The sequence below is a fragment of the Heterodontus francisci genome, chromosome 32 (genome assembly GCF_036365525.1).
Source record: "Heterodontus francisci isolate sHetFra1 chromosome 32, sHetFra1.hap1, whole genome shotgun sequence".
NCBI classification, from domain to species: domain Eukaryota; kingdom Metazoa; phylum Chordata; class Chondrichthyes; order Heterodontiformes; family Heterodontidae; genus Heterodontus; species Heterodontus francisci.
Genome location: NC_090402.1, coordinates 49,045,100 through 49,071,550, shown reverse-complemented (window position 1 = coordinate 49,071,550; position 26,451 = coordinate 49,045,100). Strand labels below are relative to the sequence as shown.

At 44.5% G+C, this 26,451-nt stretch overlaps 1 protein-coding gene across 2 annotated transcripts; it reads left to right on the top strand.

Annotated features, from left to right (window-relative positions):
- Positions 1–1,639: 1,639 nt before the first annotated feature.
- LOC137347795 (300 kDa antigen AG231-like) lies at positions 1,640–25,402 on the top strand. 2 transcript variants are annotated; one of them, XM_068012767.1, is made up of 6 exons: positions 1,640–1,715; positions 4,930–4,995; positions 6,213–6,278; positions 8,807–8,878; positions 19,308–19,612; positions 24,795–25,402. In XM_068012767.1, exons 1-6 carry the CDS (start codon positions 1,646–1,648, stop codon positions 24,801–24,803), a joined length of 588 nt encoding a protein of 195 aa, XP_067868868.1. In that variant the 5' UTR covers positions 1,640–1,645; the 3' UTR covers positions 24,804–25,402. The 2 variants fall into 2 exon arrangements, with proteins under 2 accessions (XP_067868868.1, XP_067868869.1); XM_068012768.1 differs by having other exon boundaries at positions 19,308–19,618.
- The last annotated feature ends 1,049 nt before the right edge of the window (positions 25,403–26,451 follow it).

Below are 26,451 nucleotides of genomic sequence, written 5' to 3'. Positions count from 1 at the left end.
TAATCCCATATTCCCTACCACCTACCTACACTAGCGGCAATTTATTTGGTATTTGAAGCTAACTTGTGAGCCAGACAAGGTGCAAAGGTTCTGTGTGTGGCCTAGTTCAGTGTGTGTGGCCAGACTGGAAGATGGAGTCAGAGTGAAGGAAGTGGAGTTGATGACGAGGGATGGAACAATCTTCCCAATGCCTAATAGGAGGAAGTTGTGACTGATCAACGACTCGATGTCTGAGAAATAATCTGACAGCACAGAGGAGGTTGGGGCTTTACAACAGCTGATGGAGAGATAGTGCTGGATGTCACCAACATACATGCGGAGGCTGACCCTATGCCTGGAGATGATGTCACCAAGGGGCAGTTTGCAGATGAGGAAGAGAAAGAGGCCAAGGATAGATCCTCAGGGATTCCAGAGCTAATGGTGCAGGGATGTGAAGAGAAGCCATTGCTAGAGTTGTGCTCGATGGTCAACTGTCAGGGCAGTCCCACAGATCTGAGCAATGGAGGACAGGCGACAAAGGAGGATGGTGTAGCCAAATGTATCAAACACTGTAGAATGATAGAGGAGGGACAGGTGGGGATGTGGTAGGAATATGGGATTAATGTAGGATTAGTATAAATGGGTGGTTGATGGTCGGCACAGACTCGGTGGGCCGAAGGGCCTGTTTCAGTGCTGTATCTCTAAAGAAATAAATAAATAACAAGGGATTCTGCATCTTATTCAAAAAAAATGTCATTTTGTGGATATGTTTCTGTGCTGTGGGAAGTTTAGAAAACATACTGGATGGATTCAGACAGATTGTATAGAGGGAGACGGGCATGGAGTTGTGAGGTGATGATGTATTTGAGGATCTAGAGAGAACTGGGAGGTTTGAGATGAAGCACTTGTTGGAGAGAACTGATGTGGTCAAATTGGGTGTTCTGAGGAGGAGCCGATGATGGCCGATTTGAAAGGAGAAACAATGTTCCCAGAGGATGGGAGCTGTTAACAATGCCCACTAGCACGGCATCCAGGAACAAATGCTGCGTGGTCAAGAGTTGAGTGACTAAGGGTTGAATGGGGGATCCAAAGATGGGCATGGGAGTAGATGGAGTGAAACTGCAGTCTCAGGATCTGGGATGTACAAGGTTGGTGAATTGGGGCAAAGTCAGAAGCAAAAGGGAGAGAAAAGAGAACATTGGCAGAGACAGCTCTGGACATTGTCTCAATGTTGGAGACAAAGAGGTCCATGATCTCTACACACCCGGTGTTTGAAATAATTATAAACCCTGAATTATTTTTCACAGTAACTTACACATTTGACCGCAACAGGCCTGCACCTCAGAATCTACCGATCTCATCATTTGACTCACACTGTGACTCCCTCTGTTATGGGCAATCTTTGTATAACAGGGCTGAGAATAAGAAATGAAAGAACAATGAATGCTTTAAAGACATGCAGTGACTCATTTGAGGTCTGGCCTCCTCCTATCTGTCACAGCTATTACCTGGAATCAGATTGTCAACCAGGTGAGCATTGTCCTGACAAAGAACAAGGTTTTTCTTGGAAAGTGAGATTAGGACAAATTCTGAGATGTGATGATAAGATGGTACATAAGGGGCAGAGGAGACTGTAGCTCATCACTCGACTTCACAGCTCGGGAAAATGAAGCCACTTTCTCTTCTAGTGCTGTTGGCCACATTGTGTGCGATCGCCCTCCATTCTGCTGGGGCAGGTGAGTTAATATTAATTACCTGTTCAATTGGGGTCTGATCTCAACTGAGCCTAACAGAAATACAGGCTCTTCTGGAGACCTACAAACATTCTAAAGGAGAGTATCTGCTCCGACTATTCTATCATGGGTCAGAGAGGAGTAAAAGATATAACATTTCTGCAACAGTGTCAGAAGATTCAGGAGTGACTGAATGTGTTGAGGTTGAAACAGCAGCTCAGCACTTGCTGGACACCTCCTTGTAACCAATAGCATTGTAATGAAATATTGGGAAGGATGGAACCATTGAAAGATCCCAAAGGTCCCATAATAACAAGTGAGCAAGTGATAGTAATTGTACTAAATTAATTATTGTTTTCTGTTTCCTGTGAATCCTCCACATCTTCGTATTTACCTATCTGAGAGAAGTGCTGAAGGGAACTTAAATTTCACTGATAAACTGAGGGAGATTAATGAAGACAAGGTACTAAGCCTGAGTGGGTGTCCGACAGTGTTATTTAAAGAAATGGCCAGGAAGATTGGTCTTGTGCATGCCCTTATCTTAGGGAATCATTAGGAATGAGATCACAGCCTGAGGTTTGGAAAGTAAGGAATGTAGCAGCAATCTTGAAAAAAAAATCCCATCGGATGACCCAAGAGGCAAAAGGTCAGAGACTTTGTCATTGGTCGAGGGTAAATCGTTGGTAGGTATTCTGAAAGAGGGGATAATGAACTGGGATACAGTAGGATTAGAGGGATTAGTTATGCAATTATGAGAAGACTTGTCTAACAAGTTTACTGAAGGTCTTGAAAGAAATGGTGAACTTTGCTGGCCACGGGAATTATGTGGGTGCCAGATATTTAGATTTCAGCAAAGTGTTAGATATTGTAATGGACAGACTTTAAATGTTGGTGTTGGTGAAAAATGGGTATCAGTGGATTGGTGCGGTAATACCCGCCTGCGATACACCATGCCCATGAGACATCCCACTCATTATACATCCCACCCATTATACATCCACCTGTTTTACACCCTATACAGCCCACCAGTAAAACACCCTGCCCAATGAAACTGATATGAGCTGCAATGAGAACAAGGGACAGCAGTCCCATGAAGGGAAAAAGTATGCAAGCAAAGCCAAAACTCTCTAGACGATGAATGAGATAGAGAGTAAGATGAAGCAGAAAAAGGATGCATATGAAAGATGTCAGGTTGATCTTACAAAAGTGGGAATCAGTCTAAATACAGAAAGTTCAGAGTGGAAGTGAAAAAGGAAATAGGAGAGGCAAAGATAGAGTATGAAAAGAGACTGGCAGCTAACATAAAAGGCAATCCAAACGTCTTCCATAGGCTTATAAATATTAAAAGGGTAGTAAGAGGAGGGGTGGGGCCCATTAGGGACCAAAACGTGGATTTACACATGGAGGCAGAGGGTGTGGCTGAGGTACCAAATGACTACTTTGCATCTGTCTTTACCAAAGAAGAAGATGCTTCCCAAGTTGTAGGGAAAGAGGTACTTGAGACACTGGAAGCGCTAAGAATTGATAAGGAAGACCTATTAAAAAGGCAGATTGTATTTAAAATTGCTAAGTCACCAGGACTGGATGAGATGTATTCGAAATACTGAGGGAAGCAAGGGTGGAAATTGCGGAGGTGCTGGCCATAATCTTCCAATCCTCCTTAGATACAGGGGTGATGCCACAGGACTGGAGAATTGCTAATGTTACACCCTTCTTCCGAAAACAGTGTAAAGGATCAACTCAGCAACTACAGGCCAGTCAGTTTAACCTTGGTGGCAGGAAAACTTTTAGAATCGATAATCTGGGACAAAATTAACAGTCACTTAGACAAACGGAACAATTAAGGAAAGCCAGCACAGATTTGTTAAAGGCAAATCATGTTTAACTAACTTGATTGAATTTATTGGTGAGGTAACAGAAATGCTTGAGTGTAATGCGGTTGATGTGGTGTACGTGCATTTCCAAAAGGTGTTATCAAAGTGCCACATAACAGGTTTGTCAGCAAAGTTGAGGCCCATGGAATAAAAGGTACATTAGCAGCATGGATACAAAGTTGGCTGAGTGACAGGAAACAGAGAGTAGTGGTCAACAATTGTTTCTCAGACTGGAGGAAGGTATATACTTGGGTTCCCCTGGGAATTGGTACGAGGAGCTCTGGTTTTCTTGATCTATATTAATGACCTAGATCTGGGTGTGCAGGGCACAATTTCAAAATCTGAAAATGACACAGAACTTGGAAGTACTGTGAACTGTGATGAGGATAGTGATTGCCTTCAAGAGGGCTTAGACAGGCTGGTGGAATGGGGAGACATGTGGCAGATGAAATTCAATGCAGAGAAGAGTCAACTTATATATTTTCGTAGGAATTCCAGCAAAGGCATTATAAAATAAAGGATACAATTCTAAAGGGGGTGAAGGAACAGAGGGCCCTGGGATATATGTCCAGGACAGGTTAGGAATGGCATTAATAAGGCATGTGGGATCCTGGGCTTTCTAAATAGAGGCACAGAGTACAAAAAGTACAAAAGCAAGGAAGTTATGGTGAACTTGTATAAAACCGATTCAGCCTCAATTGCAGCATTGTGTCCAATCCTGGGCACCACAATATCAGAAGATGCGAAGGCATTCAAGAGTGTGCAGAAGAGATTTACGAGAATGGCTCCAGGGATGAGAGACTTCAGCTACGAGGATACATTGGCGAAGCTGGAGCTGTTTTCTGCAGAGGGGAAGGTTGAGTGGAGATTAGATAGTGATGTTCAAAATCACAAAAGGGCTGGACAGGGTAGACAGGGAGAACCATTGGCAGAAGGATCAAGAACCAGAGAACACCGATTTAAGGTGAATGGCTAAAGAAGCAACAACGACATGAGGAAAAACATTTTTTTACACAGTACATGGTTAGGATTTGGAATGCACTGCCTGGTAGTGTGGTGGAGCAGATATTGTATAGGGCTGATTTTACCTGTCGGTGTTGGTATAAAATGGGTGTCAGTGGATTGGTGCCTGGAAAACACACACCCATAACACACCCACTTGTTACACATCCTGTCTATTAGACATCCCACCCAGCAAAACTGAATTAAGCTGTAATAAGAAACAAAGGACAGGCGTAACTGAACTCAACAGTCTGAAGTACATTAGACAGAGGGACAGGCAGTAATTTAGCAAATGTTCTTTACTGAAACAACAGAGACAATACATGTTCTATTTATTTCAGAAGAGGCGCTGCGCGAGGAGGATGATTCTGAGTTTGACGTTACTGAGCCACAGATGCAAGAGCTGGGTAAGTGTCTGGACTGTTCACATACCATGTGTATCTCTGCCTTACAGACTGTGACAGGCTCAGTTCACCCCAACCTCGACTGCACAGAGTGAGAGGATCTCAGGGGCATCACAATCGGGAGCAGCAACCTGAGTTAGAAAAGGGGAGATTGGCCACGACTGCCACTCTCAATCACATAGAACTTTCCCTGATGTGGGTCACTGTCTGAGGGCAGGATCCAGGGCTGGGACTCCCTCCTCAGTAGCACAGTCTGCCAGCACTTCCTGTCGTGGTTCCCCCACATGTCTAAAGGAGAGCCATGGCCATGGAGCCAATCCTAGTGAATGGGTCAATAGCTTAAGGAGCGGGCTGGAATGGAGAAACATTGGCGAGGAAGCACAAGGCTCAGTGTCACCCTGAAATGACATTTATGGGGAACAAAAAGAGGGCAAACAGACTGAAGTGAGAGTCCAGGGGCAGCCTCTCCATCCATTGTGCTCAACTGGCTGTGAATTGAAGGTTTCCTGGTTTTCTGTTGTCAGGAACCTACCCTTACTCACAGCCAAGTTAAAACAAGAATAAAAGGTACTTGAGGAGGTGACATTACACATCTCTTCCCACTCTTTTCCCATATCACAGTGTGTTATTTGGGATGGGTGGGATTGTTTCAGGAAGCAGTAGTCTATCTTGGAACATCTCTTGTGGTAAACCCTAAGTGAATTAGGGAAAATAGAAAAGGCTGAGGGTGGCCCAATAGGAGGAATTTAAAGTTATTAAGGAGTTCGATAGTGTAGACGTAGAGATGTTTCCCTTTGTAGGGGAGACCAGAACAAGGGGCCACAAACACAGAACAGTCACCAATAGGGAATACAGGAGGAACTTCTTTACCCAGAGTGGCTCGAATGTGGAACTCACTACCACAGGAGCAGTTGAGATGAATGGCATGGATGCATTTAAGGGGAAGCTACATGAGGGAGAAAGCAATAGCAGGATATGTGATAAGATGAGGTGAAGTAGGGTGGGAGGAGACTCGTGTGGAACATGAACACCAGCACAGACCAGTTGAGCTGAATTGCCTGTTTCTGTGTTGTACATGCTGTGCAATTCTATGAGCAGACAGCAAACATCTCCACTCAGCTGCTTCGAATATTGAAAGAATTCTGCAGGTAATTGACAACGTGAGATCATCATCTATACTGATAACTTTGTGAAAATACAACACTTTCTATTTATTTCAGAAGAGGCGTTGCGTGAGTTGGATGATTCAGAGTCTGAGGTTAGCAATCTAGAGAATCAAGATCTGGGTAAGTGAGGAAAACTAACAAATTAGAGTGTGCTCCGCAATAAAGGTCCTTTGCTTCTGAGACAAAGAGGAGCAAGTCTTGCTTCAGTTGTACACAGCCTTGATCAAACGCCCCGGAGTGCTTCGCTCAGTTCTGGGCACCATATTTCACATTGGCTTTGGTGTAGCGGAGATTCAGCAGAATGATACCAGGGCTTAGACGGTTAAATTGTGAGGACAGTTTGCATAAATTTGGCTTGTATTCTCTTGAGTTTAGAAGATTGAGGGATTATCTGATTGCGGTGCTTAAAATGTTACAAGGATTTGATCGGGTAGATATGGAGAAACTATTTTCCCTGATGGGGGAATTGAGAACAAGGAAACATAATCTTTAAAATTAGAGCTAGGCTGGCTGGAGTGAAATCAGGAAGCTCCTTTTCACACAAAGGGTACTGGAAATCTGGAACTCCCTCCCCCAAAAGGCTGTGGATGCTGGAGGTCAAGAGCTTTCAAGACTAACATTGATAGTTGATTGTTAGGTCCAGCTATCAACAGATATGGAGCAAAGGTGGGTAAATGCAGTTGAGGTAGAGATCAGCCATGATCTCACTAAATGGTGCAGGGGCTGAATGGCCTCCTCCTGCTCTAAGTTCGAACCTTGGTCTCCACTCAGTGAGATGATCTTGGCCAGATCAGAAGAGGGAGGTTATTTGGGGTCAGAAGGGTGTTGGTCCCCTTAGACTGTGCTATTTTGTGCCGGACCATGTAAACTGCCAAATAAAACAAGAAGTGGGATTTTACAGAATTTAACTGTGAATACATTTTCAGTTGGCACTTGAGCACTGGCTACTGTAATATACTTTTGCCAGCACTCAGTGCTAAGTGATATTAGCGAACTTTAACAAATACAGCGGATCTCGACTACGAATCAGTGCCATTTGTCATCCTGTTCCTTTAGAGTCATCACCCCGATTTATTGGTAGGTTGTTTTTTAGAATTGGCAGCAAAATAGCTGGTAAGCATTTCCTTTTAATTACTGAAACAATACAATAGTGAAAGGATTGATGGAGGGACTTGGTTATAACATTGTCCGATATTCCTGGAAGCCACTTGGATCCCAAGGAAACTGACCCAGTCTGACATCTTGTGCCCCACGTATGAGAAATGAGCTCAGTGGGCCAAGGTTGGCTGGGTCTCATTGGAGACATGTATTGTAGATCATGTGGGATGTATGTGGATGTCGGTATCTCCCGTTACTCAGTTACTGTGCTGTAATCTCACAGTCTACACCGTGGGTTAACATTGGCTCCATCTTCACTCTCTGTGGTTCTCAATGTTACCTACTACCTGGTGAAAGCATTGATATTTCCTCATCAGAACATAATTCCACGGAAAACAATTTCTGACAGGAAAACTATTCTATGAGAAAGTCTTTTCCTGGCATGTGGGAAAGGGCACATTTATTGCCCAGCCCTCGTTGGTCGAATACTCACTTTATATATTGCATTTGTCTTTATGCACTTCTAAGCACATTGATGTACCTGTCAGCATTTATGAGTAATTAAGTACCTGTGTGTACTGGTTTCTACTTATGTGAGCACAAACACAAATGTAATTGTAAATGGTGTCTCAGTATTATGTGTAAGCATAGAATCATCTTTCCAATGCATGCTGATGGCATCCAATTCTACCTCTTCACTTCCCTCAACTCCCCGATTGACTTTGTATTGTCAGATGATTGTCAGACAAGACAAATCCCATCAGAGAAGTGGAGAATAGAGTTCATCCTCTGTCCTGCATGTCACAATTCGATTCAAAAGCCTTGTCCTCACCTTTAAATCCCTCCTTGGCCTCATTCCACACTTTCTCTGCCATCTACTCTACCCCATATCTCCTTCTGAACAGTCCCTTACTCTGACTCTAGCCTTTTGAAGAACTGAAATCTTGAAAGTTTTTCTCCATGAGTAACTCACCCCACCCCATTCCCCAAACACGAATATTCCTCTTTTTCAAGCAACTAACTAATAGTCTTTAAAAAGAACTGATAGATTTGCTTCAATAATGCTTTGTTGCAGAGAATTCCGGGTTCCAACACCCTCTGTGTAAAGAATTGATTTCAAACCTCCCTTTTAATTCTTTCTGCTATTATCTAAAGTTTATGCCCTCTAATTATCCTTTTGAAGGCAATGGAAACAATTTCTCATTACCTGCTCAAAACCTTCCAGAATCTTAAAGATCTCTGCCAGGTCATCTTTCTCAGATTCGGTAAAGTCCCACCGTCTCAAGTTTCTCCCCATAACTGCGGCCTCTCGACCCTGTTATCACGCTGACCTTTTCCGTTACTTTCATATCCTTCCTATAAAGAGTCTCAGACCCTACACTCTCCTCCACATTAGGGCACAGTAATATGCTGTCGCAGTGCATAAGCTAGGCCAGACTAAATTGAGATGGTTTAAGAAATGGAGGGAATAAATCATTAATTAATTAAATTTGGATCAAAAATCCGAAAGTGAAAATGACACAAAAGTATAATTCTGTCTCCTATTTTAGAAACAATAGCAAGGACACTCATTCAATCAGGACTGCCTGAGGATCAGACTGACACTGCGAAGCGAGGCCTGAGTAAGTAGAAGTCATTTCCAGCTCCTCAACTCTAAACTGATCTGTGCTGTGCTGCAAGTTGCAGAGAAGCTGACTGCAGAGCTTAAGCACAGCTGTCAAATTATTACCTTACTGAAATTTATTTTCCTTTTTTTGAAAAGCTTGAATTTCTGGTCCTATCAAAAGGAACAGGGATTACTGTGGCCTCATCTCACACAGACCCACGTGCGCACATACAGACAAAATTACTCAATGTATCAGCCATGGCTCAGTGGCAATGCTATCTCCTCTGAGTCAGAGGTTATGGATTCAAGCCTACTCCAAAGACTTGCATTCAAAGTTGAGGCTGACACTCCAGTGCAGTACTGTGGGAGTGCTGCACTGTCAGAGATGCTGCCTTTCAGATGAGAGGTTCAACTGAGCCTGTTTGTTCTTTCAAGTGGCTATAAAGGATCCCATGGCATGATTTGAAAAAGAGCAGGGGAGTTCTCCCTGGAGTCTTGGCTTTGCACAAATTGGCCACAACCTCTTTCACCAATACCTGCTATCTAGCTGGGTGTAATTATCTGAGCTTGACTCTATTCATTGTATCTAATTGTCTACCTCACTCTCCTCTTTTAAGATGCTCCTTAAAATCTACTCTGATCAAGCCTTTAATTATCTGCCCTGATAGCACCTTCTGTGGCTCAGTGTCAAAAATGTTTTTATTGCTATTGCTCTTGTTAAACACCTTGGGACATTTTACTACGTTAAATGCACTTTATAAATGGAAGTTTTTTTGTTACACTTCGAAAGTACTTTATTGGCTGTAAAGCGCTTTGAGATAGAACATAGAACAGTACAGCACAGTACAGGCCCTTCGGCCCACGATGTTGTGCCGAACCTTTAACCTACTCTAAGATCAAACTAACTACCTACCCTTCATTCTACTATCATCCATGTACCTATTCAAGAGTCGCTTAAATGTCCCTAATGTATCTGCTTCTACTACCACCGCTGGCAGCGCATTCCACGCACCCACCACTCTCTGTGTAAAGAACCTACCTCTGACATCTCCCCGAAACCGTCCTCCAATCACCTTAAAATTATGCCCCCTGGTGATAGCCCTTTCCACCCTGGGAAAAAGTCTCTGGCTATCCACTGTATCTATGCCTCTCATCATCTTGTACCCCTCTATCAAGTCACGTCTCATCCTTCTTCGCTCCAATGAGAAAAGCCTAGCTCCCTCAATCTTTCTTCGTAAGACATGCCCTCCGGTCCAGGCAGCATCCTGGTAAATCTCCTCTGCACCCTCTCTAAAGCTTCCACATCCTTCCTATAATGAGGCGACCAGAACTGAACACAATATTCCAAGTGTGGTCGAACCAGGGCCTTATAGAGCTGCAGCATAACCTCGCGGCTCTTAAACTCAATCCCCCTGTTAATGAAAGCCAACACACCATACGCCTTCTTAACAACCCTATCAACTTGGGTGGCAACTTTGAGCGATCTATGGACATGGACCCCAAGATCCCTCTGTTCCTCCACACTACCAAGAATCCTGTCTTTAAACCTGTATTCTGCATTCAAATTCGACCTTCCAAAATGAATCACTTCACACTTTTCCAGGTTGAACTCCATCTGCCACTTCTCAGCCCAGCTCTGCATCCTGTCAATGTCCCGTTGCAACCGACAACAGCCTTCCACACTATCCACAACTCCAGCAACCTTCGTGTCATCGGCAAACTTGCTAACCCAGCCTTCCACTTCCTTTCCTAAAACATCAAAGGCACTTGTCATGTTAGGCCCCGACCTGCCAAGAATGAGGCAAATTAATTTTGTCTTGAATATTGAGACTAAACTGTTACTGGAATGAAGAAAGAAACTTGTTAAACAGATCAGCCATGGCTGGAAAAGACATTTGCATATTAACACATGGTGATTCAAAGGACAAAGGACTATTCCCTGACCATTTAACCCTCAATGCACCTTGATCACCAGGTATGGTGTGTGAAAGGAGTATTCCAGAGACTGGTAAGGTGATACAATCCAAGACGTGGTCAGACCAGTTCGTCAAATGACTAACCTGCTTGGCAATCTGGGTTTTTCTGAATTCTACAAACAGTTTGTACTGAACATAAAAACATAAGAAATAGGAGCAGGAGTAGGCCATTCAGCCCCTCAAGCCTGCCCTGCCATTCAATAAGATCGTGGCTGATCTGCCCCAGACCTCAAACTCCTCTTTCGTGCCAGCTCCTCATAGCCCTCAACTCCCCAATATTTCAAAAATCTATCTATCTCCTCTTTAAATACTTTCACTGATCTAGCCTCACAACTCTCTGGGGTAGAGAATTCCAGACATTCACTGCCCTCAGAGAAGAAATTCCTTTGCATCTCAGTTTTAAATGAGTGTCCCCTTATTCTGTAACTATGTCCCCTTGTTTGAGATTCCCCCACTAGTGGAAACATCTTTTCAACATCTACCCTGTCAAGCCCCCTCAAAATCTTGTACGTTTCAATAAGATCAGCCCTTATTCTTCTAAACTCTAATGAATAAAGGCCTAACCTGTTTAGCTGTTCTTGATAAGTCAACCCCTTCAACCCAGGAATCAGCATAGTGAATCTCTTTTGAACTGCCTCCAATCCTTTCTTAAATACAGGGACCAAAACTGTACACAGTACTCCAGGTGCAGCCTCACCAACACTCTACATTGTTGCAACAAGACTTCCCTATTTTTAAACTCCAACCCCCTAGCAGTAAAGGCCAAAATTCCATTTGCCTTCTTAATTACTTGCTGCACCTGCATGCTAACTTTTTGTGTTTCATGCACAAGACCACCCAGATCCCTCTGTACTGCACTTTTTTGGAGTCTCTTTCCATTTAAATAATAGTCTGCCTTTTGATTCTTCCTATCAAAGTGCATGACCTCGCACTTTCCGACATTAAACTCCATCTGCCAAGTTTTTGCCCATTCACTCAACCTATCTATATACCCTTGCAAATTCCTTATGTCCTCATCACGACATGCCCTCCCACCTATTTTTGTATCATCAGCAAATTTGGATATATTACACTCTGCCCCCTTCTCCAAGTCATTAATATAGATAGTAAATAACTGAGGCTCTCGGACTGATCCTTGTGGCACTCCACTAGTTACACCTTTCCAACCTGAAAAAGACCCATTAATCCCAACTCTCTATCTTTTGAGAGTTAATCAATCCTCAATCCATGCTAATACATTACCCCCAAAACTGTGAGCTCCTATCTTGTGCAATAATCTTTTATGTGGCACCTTATCGAATGCCTTCTGGAAATCCAAATACACTACATCTACCGGTTCCCCTTTATCAACTATGCTTGTTATATCCTCAAAGAACTCAAGAAAATTTGTCAAAAATGATTTCCCTTTCACAAAACCATGTTGGCTCTGTTTGATTGCTTTAAGCTTTTCTAAATGTCCTGCTATTTCTCCCTTAATAACGGACTCTAGCACTTTCCCAACGACCAATGTGAGGCTGTCTGGCCTACAGTTTCCTGCTTTTTGTTTCCCTCCCTTCTTGAACAGGGGCATCACATTAGCAGTTTTCCAATCTGCTGGGACCGTCATGGAATCCAGTTGGTTCTGGAATATTTTGATCAATGCCTCCACTATCTCTGCAGCCACTTCCTTTAAAGCCCTTGGATGTAGGCCATCAGGCCCTGGTGCCTTTAGTCCCATTAGTTTATCAAATATTTTGTCCCTCGTGATAGAGACTGTTACAAGATCTTTCCTCCTATTAGCTCCTTGCTTATCTGATATCTGTGGGATGTTATAGTGTCCTCCACTGTGAAGACCGATGCAAAATATTGGCTTAAATTATCGGCCATTTCCCTGTTCCCCGCTTCTCCAATTGCATTCTCCAAGGGGCCCACGCTCACTTTAGCTACTCTCTTTCTTTTTATATACCCGTAGAAGCTCTTGCTGTTTGTTTTTATATTTCTTGCCAAATTACTTTCATAATCAATTTTCTCCCTCTTTATTAGCTTTTGTAGTCATCCATTGCTGGTTCCTAAAAAATTCCCAATCCTCTGGCCTACCACTAGTTTTTGCCGCTTTGTATGCTTTAGTTTTTGATTGGAAAGTCTCCTTGACTGCCTTTGTTAATTACGGGTGGTTCATCCTTCTCATCGAGTCCTTCTTTTTGACCGGGATAAATTTTTGTTGCGCATTATGAAATATCTTCTTAAATGTCTTCCACTGCTCATCCACTGACCTTCTTCTTAGTCTCTTTTCCCAGCCCGCTTTAGATAACTTTTTCTTCATACCTCTGTACTTGCCCTTGTTTAAATTGAGGACACTGGTTTGAGACCCGAGTTGCTCGCCCTCACACTGAATTTGCAATTCTACCATGTTGTGATTGCTACCCCCTAGAGGATCCTTAACTACAATATCTCTTATTAATTCTACTTCATTACACATTATTCGATCTAAAATTGCCTGTTCCCAGGTAGGTTCCACAACATATTGCTCCAAGTAACAATCCCTGATGCACTCGACAAAATCGTCTTCCATGTTACCTCTGCCAATCTGATTTGTCCAGTCAATATGCAAATTAAAATCACCCATGACAATTGTTGCGCCCTTCTTACACGCCTCCATTATTTCCCAATTTATACTTTGTCCTACAGTGAGGCAATTCTTCGGAGGCGTATAGACGACTCTCACCTGCGACTTCTTCCCCTTGCTATTCCTTATTTCCACACAAACTGATTCCACATCACCATTTATTGCACCTTTATCACGACTCACCACCGCACTGATACCTTCCTTTATTAACAAAGCTACCCCACCTCCTTTTCCTTTTTGCCTATTTTTCCGAAATGTCAAATATCCTTGAATATTGAGCGTTCAGTCTTGGTCACCCTAATAGCTATCAAGTCACATTCATTTATTTCTATTTGTGCCGTCAACTCATCTATCTTGTTACAAATGCTGCGTGTATTCGGATAAAGAGCCTTAAACTTTGATTTTTTGCCATTATTACTCATTCTGGTTCTAATTTCTGATGCACTCTTTTGCTTATATTTTCTGGCACTTCCTGTCACACTTTGATTATCATTCGCCTCCTCACTACCCTGCATCTTTGCTCTCTCATTTCTTTTAAATCTTTTAAAAACTTCCCTTCAATTGAACCCTCCCCCCCACTAATTAGTTTAAAGTCCTGTCTACAACCCTAGTTATACGATTCACCAGGACTCTGATCCCAGCATGGTTCACATGAAGCCCATCCCAACAGAACAGCTCTCTCCTTCCCCAGTACTGGTGCCAGTGCCTCATAATTCGGAAACCATTTCTCCCACAACAATCTTTGAGCCACACGTTTACCTCTCTAATGTTATCTACCCTATGCCAATTTACCTGTGGCTCAGGTAGTGACCCGGAGATTATTACCTTTGTGGCTCTGCTTTTCAATTTAGCCCCGAGCTGCTCATTGTCCCTCAGCAGTATCTCTTTCCTAATCCTAACTATGTCGACCACAACAACTGGATCCTTCCCCTCCCACTCCAAGTTCCTCTCCAGTCCAGAAGAGATGTCCTTAACCTTGGCACCAGGTAGGTAACACAGCCTTCGGTACTCCCTATCTTTGCTGCAGAGAACAGTATCTATTCCCCTAACTATGCTATTCCCTATTACTTCTACATTTCTCTCTTCTCCCCCACACTTGAATGGCACTCTGAACCACGGTGCTGTGGTCAGTTCGCTCATTCTCCCTGCAGTCTGTGCCCTTGTCCACACCGGGAGCAAGAATCTTGTACCTGTTGGATAACGGCACTGGCTGAGGCTGCTCCAAAGCTAAATTCTGGATCCCCATACCTGCCTCACTCACAGTCGCACCCTCCTGTCCCTGACCACGGTCCAACTTTGATGTAATTAATCTAAGGGGTCTGACTGTCTCCTAAAACAGTGTCCAGGTAACTCTCCCTTTCCTGATGTATCACAGTGTCTGCAGCTCGGACTCCAGCTCATCAACTCGGAGCCAAAGGTCTTCCAGCAGCCAACACTTGCTGCAGATGCGGCCACATGTGGATCCTACCGGCGTCCGCCAGCTTCCATATACGACAGCTCCGATGCATCACCTGCCCAGCCATCTTTATTCTATTTAATTAATTAATTTGGATGTTAAATATTTTCAAAGAGAATTTCTTAACTGTACTCTTCAGCGGTAATAACGTCTCTTGATTTAAACCTCTTGGCCAATTCAAAGAGACACGAAGAGATACCCACCAATCACCTACCTGTTTTCCTGTGACGTCACACTTTAACACTAACAGGTAGAAGTGGCTCTCTGCCGCCGGTTTTTATCTCCTGCCGCCGCTGCCCTTCTCAAGCAGGTCCACTCTCCGTGTGCTGGGCTTCTCTCTCTGCCACCGGTTTTTATCTCCCGCCGCCGCTGCCCTTCTCACGCAGGTCCACTCTCCGTGTGCTGGGCTTCTCTCTCTGCCGCCGGTTTTTATCTCCCGCCACCGCTGCCCTTCTCACGCAGGTCCACTCTCCGTGTGCTGGGCTTCCCTCTTTGCCGCCGGTTTTTATCTCCTGCCGCCGCTGCCCTTCTCAAGCAGGTCCAATCTCCATGTGAGAGTGTCTGTTTGCTCCTGGACTGAGAAGATCTCTCCTGTCTGCTCCCATCTCTTTCTCACAAGCCTCTGAATCCACTGAAGACACATGAACCCCCAAGACAGAAAAGTCACCTACAGCGAACAAGGTTCAAGAAGAATCCTGGGCCCCAACAAAAAGCAAGATCTACCTACCTTAGGGGAGGCAGTGGCGTTGTGGTATTGTCACTGGACTAGGTAACCCAGAGACCCAGGGTATTGCTCTGGGATAAAAACAAGAGATGCTGGAAATACTGAGCAGGTCTGGCAGCATCTGTGGAGAGAGAAGCAGAGTTAACGTTTAAGGTCAGTGATCCTTCTTCAGAACTGACAAATATTAGAAATGTAAAAGGCTTTAAGCAAGTAAAGCGGGGGGTGGGGCAAGAGAGAACAAAAGACAAGGTTTTGATTGGACAAGGTCACAGAGAATAACTGACCAGGTCATGGAACAAATGCAAATGGTATGTTAATAGTGTGCTGAAAGACAAAGCGTTAGTACAGAGAGGGTGTGAATTGACTGTAAAGCACAAAGCACTCCAAGCACAACATTAAATTTTAAAAAAAAACAACAGAAACAGTGAGTAGGCAAACTAACCAAATTAAAAAAAAACTAAAATAAAATATCCAAATAACAAAGAAAAAAGAAAACAGAAATAATAAAAAAATAACTAAACATAAAAAGGGGGATCCAGTCATGCTCTGAAATGATTGAATTCAATGTTCAGCCCGGCACGCTGTAGTGTGCCTAATCAATAAATGAGATGCTGTTCCTCGAGCTTGCGTTGATGTTCGCTGGAACACTGCAGCAATCCCAGGACAGAGATGTGAGCATGAGAGCAGGGGCGGGGGAGGGGTTGTTGAAATAGCAAGCAACTGGAAGCTCGGGGTCATGCTTATGGACTGAGCGAAGGTGTTCCGCAAAGCGGTCACCCAGTCTGCGCTTGGTCTCCCAGACGTAGAGGACACCACATTGTGAGCAGTGAGTACACTATACTACATTGAAAGAAGTACAAGTAAATCGCTGCCTCGCCTGAAAGGAATGTTTGGGGCCTTGGCTAGTGAGGAGAGTGGAGGTAAATGGGCAGATATTACACCTCCTGTGATTGCAGGGGAAGGTGCCGTGGGAAGGGGACGAAATGGTGGGGGTAATGGAGGAGTGGACCAGGGTGTCGCAGAGCGAACGATGCCTTCGGAATGCTGACAGGGGAAGGAAGGGGAAGATGCCTTTGGTAGTGGCATCACGCTGGATGTGGCGGAAGTGGGGGAGGATGATTCTTTCGATGTGGAGACTGGTGGGGTGGAAAATGAGGACAAGGGGAACCCTATCGCGGTTCTAGGAGGGAGGGGAAGGGGCGAGGGTAGAGGTGCAGGAAATGGGCTGGTCACGGTTGAGGGCCCTGTCAACCACAGTGGAGGGGGAATCCTCGGTTGAGGAAAAAGGAAGACATATCAGAAGCACTGTCGTGGAAGGTTGCATCATCAGAGCAGATGCGTCGGAGCGGAGATACTGGGAGAATGGAGTCCTTACAGGAGGCAGGGTATGAAGAAGTGTAGTCGAGGTAGCTGTGGGAGTCGGTGAGCTTATAATGAATATTAGTAGACAGTCTATCACTGGAGATGGAGACAGAGAAGTTGAGGAAGGGAAGGGAATTGTCATCTCTCCTCACTATCCAAGGCCCCAAACACTCCTTTCAGGCGAAGCAGCGATTTACTTGTACTTCTTTCAATTTAGTGTACTGTATTCGCTGCTCACAATGTGGTCTCCTCTACATTGGGGAGACCAAACGCAGATTGGGTGACCGCTTTGCAGAACACCTCCACTCAGTCCGTAAGCAGGACCCTGAACTTCCGGTTGCTGGCCATTTCAACACCACCAACCCCCCGCTCCCCCCCACCCGCTCCCATGCTCACATCTCTGTCCTGGGACTCCTGCAGTGTTCCAGCAAACAACAACACAAAATCGAGGAACAGCATCTCATTTACCGATTAGACACACTACACCCTGCCGGACTGAACACTGAATCCATTCATTTCAGAGCATGACGGCTCCACCCCCACCTCCCCACCCCCCCGCCCCATTTTAAGTTTAGTTATTTTTTCTTTTACTGTTTTTTATTTGATTATTTTATTTTAATTTTTTTTATTTTGGTTAGTTTGTTTCTACTGTGCCTACCCACTGTTTCTGTTTTTTTAAAAAAACAGAAATGTTTGTGCTTGGAGTGCTTTGTGCTTTACAGTCTATTCACATCCTCTCTGCACTAACGCTTTGTCTTTCAGCACACCAGTAACATACCATTTGCCTCTGTTGCATGACCTTGTGGTCAGTTATTCTCTGTGACCTTATCCTAACAACACTTTATTTTTTGTGATCTCTTACCCCACCCCACTTTACTTGCTTAAAACCTATTACATTTCTGATATTTGTCAGTTCTGAAGAAGGGTCACTGACCTGAAACGTTAACTCTGCTCCTCTCTCGCTCCACAGATGCTGCCAGACCTGCTGAGTATTTCCAGCATTGATTGCTTTTATTTCAGATTTCCAGCATCTGCAGTATTTTGCTTTTATTTTATTGCTCTGGGGATATGGGCTCGAATCCCACCACAGTAGAAGGTGGAATCTGAATTCAATTAATGAATCTGCGATTAAAAGTTAGTCTAATGATGGCCATGAAACCATTGTCGATTGTTGTAAAAACCCATCTGGTTCACTAATGTCCTTTAGGGAAGGAAATCTGCTGTCCTTACCTGGTCTGGCCGACATAGGACACCAGCACATTGTTGCAGTGCATCTTGTAGGTGGTACACACTGCTGCCACTGTGCGTCGGTGGTGGAGGGAGTGAATGTTTGTGCGTGGTGTGCCAATCAAGCGGGCTGCTTTGTTCTGGATGGTGTCAAGCTTCTTGAGTGTTGTTGGAGCTGCACCCGTCCAGGCAAGTGGAGAGTATTCCATCACACTCCTGACTTGTGCCTTGTTGATGGTGGACAGGCTTTGGGGAGTCAGGAGGGGAGTTCTACTCACCTGCCAATCCTGTAACCAACTAATATCTTTTAAGCTCTTTGTCTGAATGGGCCATCCTCCTCAATTGGGTGTCTTTGGCAAATCTCGATATTGTTTCCTCAATTCCTTAGTCCAGATCATCAAAGAACAAAGTATATAAGTATATATCACTCACCTTACCTTTCCATTCTAACTAACTCCCTTTCTCTCCTCTAATCATCTTTCTCCCCAAGTGTTGGCCATAATAATTCTTTCTGGTATTATGTAGTCTAGTGGTTTACCAACAATTGAAGTGAGATTATAAATTCTCAGCTTGTGCCTGTCTCCCTTTTTGAAGAGAATGATATTTCCCAGCAGTCCCTGGCACAATTTTACTTTTCAGAGTACTTTTTCAGAGATTTAGAAAATTATAGTGGGACTTGTGATATTTCTCCCTAGTTTGCTTTCAGGAATCCTTGGGGTGTAAACTATGAGGACCCAGTGCTTTCTATATGCTACGTCACAGTAACTTAATGCATTGTTACCTGCAGAAAACATCCCCCGGTCAAAGTGAACTGCTCAGTTCTCAGCTCCATTAATGCTGCCAAGCCCTAACATTAAAATCGCTCACTGCATCAGTTTATCACTTTAATTTCTCACATTAGTTATCCCTGAAAGAGAATTTAGTACCACATCAGGGCACAGTTTGGTGCTACAGCACTGAATAAGCAAACCCAGATGAAGTGGAGGAGTTTTAAGAAATGCAGCTGAATAAATCACTAATTATCGAAGCTGCAACTTGGACCAAAAGTTCCAAAATGAAAACACCAGATAGATGTAATATTGCCTTCTATTTCAGAGAAGTTCCTGAAGAAAGCAAAGAAAATAGCGAAGAAAATAGCAAAGAAAATAAAGAAAATAATGAAGAAAGTAGCAAAGAAACTAAAGAAAATAGTGAAGAAAGTAGCAAAGAAAATGAAGAAAACTTTGAAGCCAAAATATCCAGTTACTGAGGAGAAAGCACCTCCTTCGGCCGAGGAAGAGCCTCCGGCTGAGCAAGAGCTTCCGGCTGAGGAAGAGCCTCCGGCTGAGCAAGAGCCTCCGGCTGAGCAAGAGCCTCCGGCTGAGCAAGAGCCTCCGGCTGAGCAAGAGCCTCCAGCTGAGGTCTGAGTAAGTAGAAGTCATTCTAAGTTTCCCTCGCCTCTGAACTGATCTATGCTGTGCTGCCAGTCACAGAGAAACAGACGGCAGAGCTTAAGTACAGCTGACAAATTATCACCTCTTATAATTTCTTGTCCTTTTTCATAAGCAGTAAATAAGCAATGGGAGGCCTTAAGAAGATAGATTAGGTGCAGACTACACTTATTCCTATGATGGGGTAAGGGAGGGCATACAAAGCTAGAGCCACTGGGATGACAAAAGAGATTGAGATAAAAATAAAACAAAACTAGGAGGCTTAGAATAAATATCAGGTTAATAATAGGGGAGAGGATCAAGCTGAATACAGGGACTAGAGAGGAGAAGTGAGGAAGGAAATGAGAGAGGCAAAAAGAATGTAAAGGAAGAAAGACTTACATTTATATGGCACCTGTCCCAGCTACAGGACATCCCGAAGAAATTGAAGTTAATGAAGTGCTTTTGAAGTATAGTCACTGCTGTATTGTAGGAAATGTGACAGGGGAAGCAGAGGCGTAGTGGCATTGTCACTGGTCTAGTAACCCAGAGACCCAGGGTATTGCTGTGGGGACAAGGGCTCGAATCCCACCAGGGCAGAAGGTGGAATTTCAATTCAATTAATAAATCTGGAATTTAAAAAAAGCTAGTCTAATGATGGCCATGAAACCATTGTCCATTATTGTAAAAACCCAACTGGTTGACTGATGTCCTTTAGGGAAGAAATCTGCTGTCCTAACCCGGTCTGGCCTGCATGTGTCCAGACCCACAGCAATGTGGTTGACTCTGAAATGGCCTAGCAAGCCACTCAGTTGTAGCTAATGGCTACGAAGTCAATAAGGAATGAAACCAGATGGACCACTCGGCATCCACTGAGGCATCGGAAACCACAATGGCAAACCAAGCACTGTCGACCCTGCAAAGTCCTCCTTACTAACAACTGGGGGCTTGTGCCAAAGCTGGGAGAGCTGTCACAGAATAGAATCATAGAAAGTTTAAGGCACGGAAAGAGGCTACTTGGCCCATCATGTCTGTGCAGGCCAAAAAACTATCCACCTAATCTAATCTCACCTTCCAGCATTTGGTCCATTGCCCTGCAGCTCACAGCACTTGAGGTGCATATCCAGATTCCTTTTGAATGAGTTGAGGGTCTCTGCCTCAAGTACCCTTTCAGGCAGTGAGTTCCAGATCATCACCACCCTCTGGGTGAAAACGTTTTTCCTCATCTCCCCTCTAATTTTTCTACCAATCACTTTAAATCTATGCCCACTCGTCAGTGACCGCTCTGCTAAGGTAAATAGACCCTTCACCTCCACTCTATCCAGGCCCCTCAAAATTTTGTCCCACAGACTAGTCAAGCAACAGCCTGACATTGTCATACTCACGGAATCATACCTTACAGACAACGTCCCAGACACCGCCATCACCATTCCCGGGTATGTCCTGTCCTACCGGCAGGGCAGGCCCAGCAGAGGTGGCGGCAAAATGGTATACAGTCAGGAGGGAGTTGGCCTGGGAGTCCTCAACATCGTCGCCAGACCCCATGAAATCTCATGGCATCAGGTCAAATGTGGACAAGGACACCTCCTGCTGATTACCACATACTGCCCTCCCCCAGCTGATGAATCAATACTTCTCCATGTTGAACAGCACTTGGAAGAAGCACTGAGGGTGGCAAAGGCACAGAATGTACTCTGGGTTCAATGACCATCACCAAGAGTGGCTCGGTAGCACCATTACTGACCGAGTTAGCCGAGTCCTAAATGATGTAGCTGCTGGACTGGGTCTGCCACAGGTGGTTAGGGAACCAACAAGAGGGAAAAACCTACTTGACCTCCTCCTCATTATCAATCTGCCTGCCGCAGATGCATCTGTCCATGACATTATTGTTAGGAGTAACCACCGCACAGTCCTTCTGGAGACGATGCTCCGCCTTCATATTAAGGATCTCCTCCATCGTGTTGTGTGGAACTATCACCGTGCTAAATGGGATAGATTTTGAACAGATCTAGCAATGCAAAATTGGGCATTCATGAGGTGCTGTGGGCCATCAGCAGCAGCAGAATTGTACGCAATCACAACCTGTAACCTCATGGCCTGGCATATCCCCACTCTACCATTACCATCAAGCCAGGGGACCAACCCTGGTTCAATGAAGAGTGCAGGAGGGCATGCCAGGAGCAGCAGTAGACATACCTCAAAATGAGGTGTTAATCTACAATAGTGCATGCCAAACTGCGTAAGCAGCATGCGATAGACAGAGCTAAGTGATCCCATAACCAATGGATCAGATATAAGCTCTGCAGTTGTGCAGATCTAGTTGTGAATGGTGGTGGACCTTCAAACAACTAACTGGAAGAGGTGGCTCCTCAAATATCCCCATCCTCAATGATGGGGAGCCCAGCACATCAGCGTAAAAAATAATGCTGAAGCATTTGCAACAATCTTCAACCAGAAGTGCCGAGTTGATGATGCATCTCGGCCTCCTCCTGAAGTCCCAGCATCATAGATGCCAGTATTCAGCCAATTTGATTCACTCCGTGTGATATCAAGAAACGACTGAAGGCATTGGATACTGCAAAGGCTATGGGCCCTGACAGTATTCCAGAAATAGTACTGAAGACCTGTGCTCCAGAACTTGCCGCGCCCCTAGCCAACTATTCCAGGACAGCTACAACACTGGCATTTACCCTGCAATGTGGAAAATTGCCCAGGTATGTCCTGTACACAAAAAGCAGGACAAATCCAACCCGGCCAGTTACCGCCCCATCAGCCTACTCTCAATCATCAGCAAAGTTATGGAAGGTGTTGTCAACAGTGCCATCAAGCAACACTTGCTGAGCAATGACCTGCTCAGTGACGCTCAGTTTGGGTTCCGCCAGGGCCACTCAGCTCCTGATCTCATTACAGCCTTGGTTGAAACATAGACTGAACAGCTGAACTCAAGAGGTGAGGCAAGAGTGACTGCCCTTGACATCAAGGCAGCATTTGACCAGGTATGGCAGCAAGGAGCCCTAGCAAAACAGGAGTCAATGGGAATCAGGGGGTGCTCTCCGTTGGTTGGAGTCATACCTAGCACAAAGGAAGATGATTATGGTTGTTGGTGGTCAATCATCTCAGGGTAGTGTCCTTGGCCCAACCATCTTTAGCTGCTTCATCAATGACCTTCCTTCAATTATAAGGTCAGAAGTGGGGATGTTCGTTAATAATACACAATGTTCACCACCAATCGCGACTCCACAGATACTGAACCAGTCCGTGTAGAAATGCAGTAAGACCTGAACAATATTGAGGCTAAGGTTGATAGGTGGCAAGTAACATTCATGTCACATAAGTTCCAGACAATGACTATCTCCAACAAGAGAGAATCTAACCAACACCCCTTGACATTCAATGGCATTACGATTGCTGAATCCCCCACTATCAACATCCTGGGGGTTACCATTGACCAGAAACTGAACTGGAGTAGCCATATAGAAAAATAGAAAATAGGAGCAGGAGTAGGCCATTCAGCCCTTCGAGCCTGCTCTGCCATTCATTAGGATCATGGTTGATCATCCAACTCAGTAACCTGTTCCCGCTTTCGCCCCATAACCTTTGTTCCCTTTAGATCCAAGAGCTATATCTAATTCCTTCTTGAACACATACAATGTTTTGGCCTCAACTGCTTTCTGTGGTAGCGAATTCCACAGGGTGAAGAAATTTCTGCTCATCTCAGGCCTGAAAGGTTTACCCCGTATCCTTAGGCTATGAACCCTGGTTCTGAACTCCCCGACCATCGGGAACATCCTTCCTGCATCTACCCTGTCAAGTCCTGTTAGAATTTTATTTGCTTCTAGGAGATCCCCCCCTCACTCTTCTGAACTCCAGCGAATATAATCCTAACCGACTCAATCTCTCCTCATACAATCCCACCATCCCAGGAATCAGTCTGGTAAACCTTCGCTGCACACCCTCTGTAGCAAGAACATCCTTCCTCAGATAAGGAGACCACAACTGCACATAATATTCCAGGTGTGGCCTCACCAAGGCCCTGTATAATTGCAGCAAGACATCCCTGCTCCTGTATTCGAATCCTCTCGCTATGAAGGCCAACATACCATTTGCCCTTTTTACCGCCTGTTGCACCTGCATGCTTACCTTCAGCGACTGGTGTATGAGAACACCCAGGCCTCGCTGCATATTCCCCTCTCTCAGTTTATAGCTGTTCAAATAATGATCTGCCTTCCTGTTTTTGCAACCAAAGTGGATAACCTCATAATTATCCACATTATACTGCATCCGCCATGCATTTGCCCACTCACTCAACCAGGTAAATACCATGGCTACAAGTGCAGATCAGAGGCCAGGAATCCTGCTGCGAGTAACTCACCTCCTAACTCCCCAAAGCCTGTCCAACATCTACAAGGCACAAATCAGGAGTGTGATGGAACACTCTCCACTTGCCTGGATGGGTGCAGTTCCAACAACACACAAGAAGCTCGACATCATGCAGGACAAAGCAGCCGCTTGAATGGCACACCATCCACAAACATTCACTCCCTCCACCACAGTGGCAGTAGTGTGTGTACTATCTACAAGATGCACTGCAGCAATGTACCAAGGCTCCCTAGACAGCATCTTCCAAACCCACGAAATCTAATACCCAAAAGAACAAGGGCAGCAGATGCATGGCAACACCCTCACCGGCAAAGTCCCCTCCAAGCCACACACCATCCTGACTTGGAACTATATTGCTGTTCCTTCACTGTTGCTGGGTCAAAATCCTGGAACCCTCTTCCTAACAGCACTGTGAGTTCACCTACCCGTCATGGACTGCAGCCTCACCACCCCTGTCCCAACCAGCAGCTGCCAATCTAGCAAAGAGTATTATGTCACTGGCATCCTGCAGTACCAGGAGTGCTCACGGTTACTCACTGATCCACTTGGGGGGCAGACACAAGCCATCCCTTTAACAGCTGGATTGTTTATGGTCCTTCACAAAGGTTCATTATTGTTTCTTGAATATAAAAATCTGTACAATCAGGAGACAATGTTCAGAAAAGCCATTCATTTTTGTTCTGCCACTTTTTATACTGTTATATTTCTCACTTACATTCCACAGAGCAGGTGTAATACAGAGCAAGGAAACTCAATAAAGAAGAACGTCTAATTTATTTTACATCTATTGCAGTTTGATTGATCTCATTCTCCATGGAGGGAAGGACCATTTAATGAAGGATGAACGCATTGAACTACAACCCTAGCTATTTGTCTACATGTGCTGAAATAAAGAAATTACTGATCATAATTTAATGAGCTGAAATCTGTGCTGCCGATTTACAAATATTTGCTTGTGGGGGTCAGTGTGACATTGAATTATAAACTCAATCTGAAAGTACAAACATGTGAAAATTACACAAAACTTAATTCTTAAAAATGGAATCAGCAACTAACACTTTATATTACAGCTCAGGTCATCCAACAAGTGCCTGAAAACATTCAACAAATATCAGGGCAACATGTTCATGCTGGGCACTGGTCAGAGCCCTGGAGAATATTGCTGGTTAGATCCAATAATAACTGGCCCCAATGAGACTTTAGTTTAAACAGGGACACTATTTGAACCAGTGACTGATGTCGTACTGATTCTGTAATATTTCAAACAATGTTGTTGAAGTCATATCACTGATGGAATTGATGCCTCACAGCCTTTCCCTTGCCTCTGCGCTCCTAGTGTCTGTACAATTATCACAATGTAAGGCTGCTTAGCAAAGCAAATAAAACTGAATAAAAACAAATGCATGAAACAGTTGGTTTTTCTCATTTTCTTCTGTGATTAATTCTTACCTTTTGCACAGGTGGCAGTTTGATGCATCCATTCACAGGTCACATTGTTGTAACACAGGCAGACAGTATTTGGTGCTATTTACACAGCTGCACCATCATCACTTGTCCCAGTCCAGTATTCACTGCAATGTAACAGCCATTTACAATAAGTCCCGAGTCCTTTCAGATCCTGAACCTCCATGTTTACAGTCGTCTTTCCCAGACACATCTGCCTCTTGATATTGAGATACTGAGAAGGTTTCTACTGGAGCATAAAAGGCTGCAAAGTGATTTCATAGCAGCTTTCTTTTAATTTAACACAATGACAGCAAGGCGCACCAGAGAGAAACATTGAGTAATGACTTTGGTCCCACAATCTCTGGAGGTCAAATTTTACAACTTCAGCAACAACCTACATTTATATAGTGCCTTTAATGTAGTCCTCATTGTCACAAGGCGAGCCGCCTTAAACAGTGTTCAAATCACACGCAGCTTCCACAGTGCGGACTGCAACACCGACCACTCCCTGGTGTGCAGCAAGGTTAGACTCAGACCAAAGAAGTTGCATCATTCCAAGCAGAAGGGCCACCCGCGCATCAACACGAGCAGAATTTCTCACCCACAGCTGTTACAAAAATTTCTAAATTCACTTGTAACAGCCCTTCAAAACACTCCCACAGGGGATGCTGAGACCAAGTGGGCCCACATCAGAGACGCCATCTATGAGTCAGCTTTGACCACCTACGGCAAAAGTGCGAAGAGAAATGCAGACTGGTTTCAATCTCATAATGAAGAGCTGGAACCTGTCATAGCCGCTAAGCGCATTGCACTCTTGAACTACAAGAAAGCCCCCAGCGATTTAACATCCGCAGCACTTAAAGCAGCCAGAAGTACTGCACAAAGAACAGCTAGGCGTTGCGCAAACGACTACTGGCAACACCTATGCAGTCATATTCAGCTGGCCTCAGACACCGGAAACATCAGAGGAATGTATGATGGCATGAAGAGAGCTCTTGGGCCAA

Bases quoted from the DNA above. Each gene is read 5' to 3' on its own strand.
- LOC137347795 (XM_068012767.1), top strand. From the start codon at position 1,646: ATGAAGCCACTTTCTCTTCTAGTGCTGTTGGCCACATTGTGTGCGATC. The intron at 4,996-6,212 runs GTAAGTGTCTGG...TATTTATTTCAG, and splicing joins GCCACAGATGCAAGAGCTGG to AAGAGGCGTTGCGTGAGTTG. The intron at 8,879-19,307 runs GTAAGTAGAAGT...CTTCTATTTCAG, and splicing joins CACTGCGAAGCGAGGCCTGA to AGAAGTTCCTGAAGAAAGCA.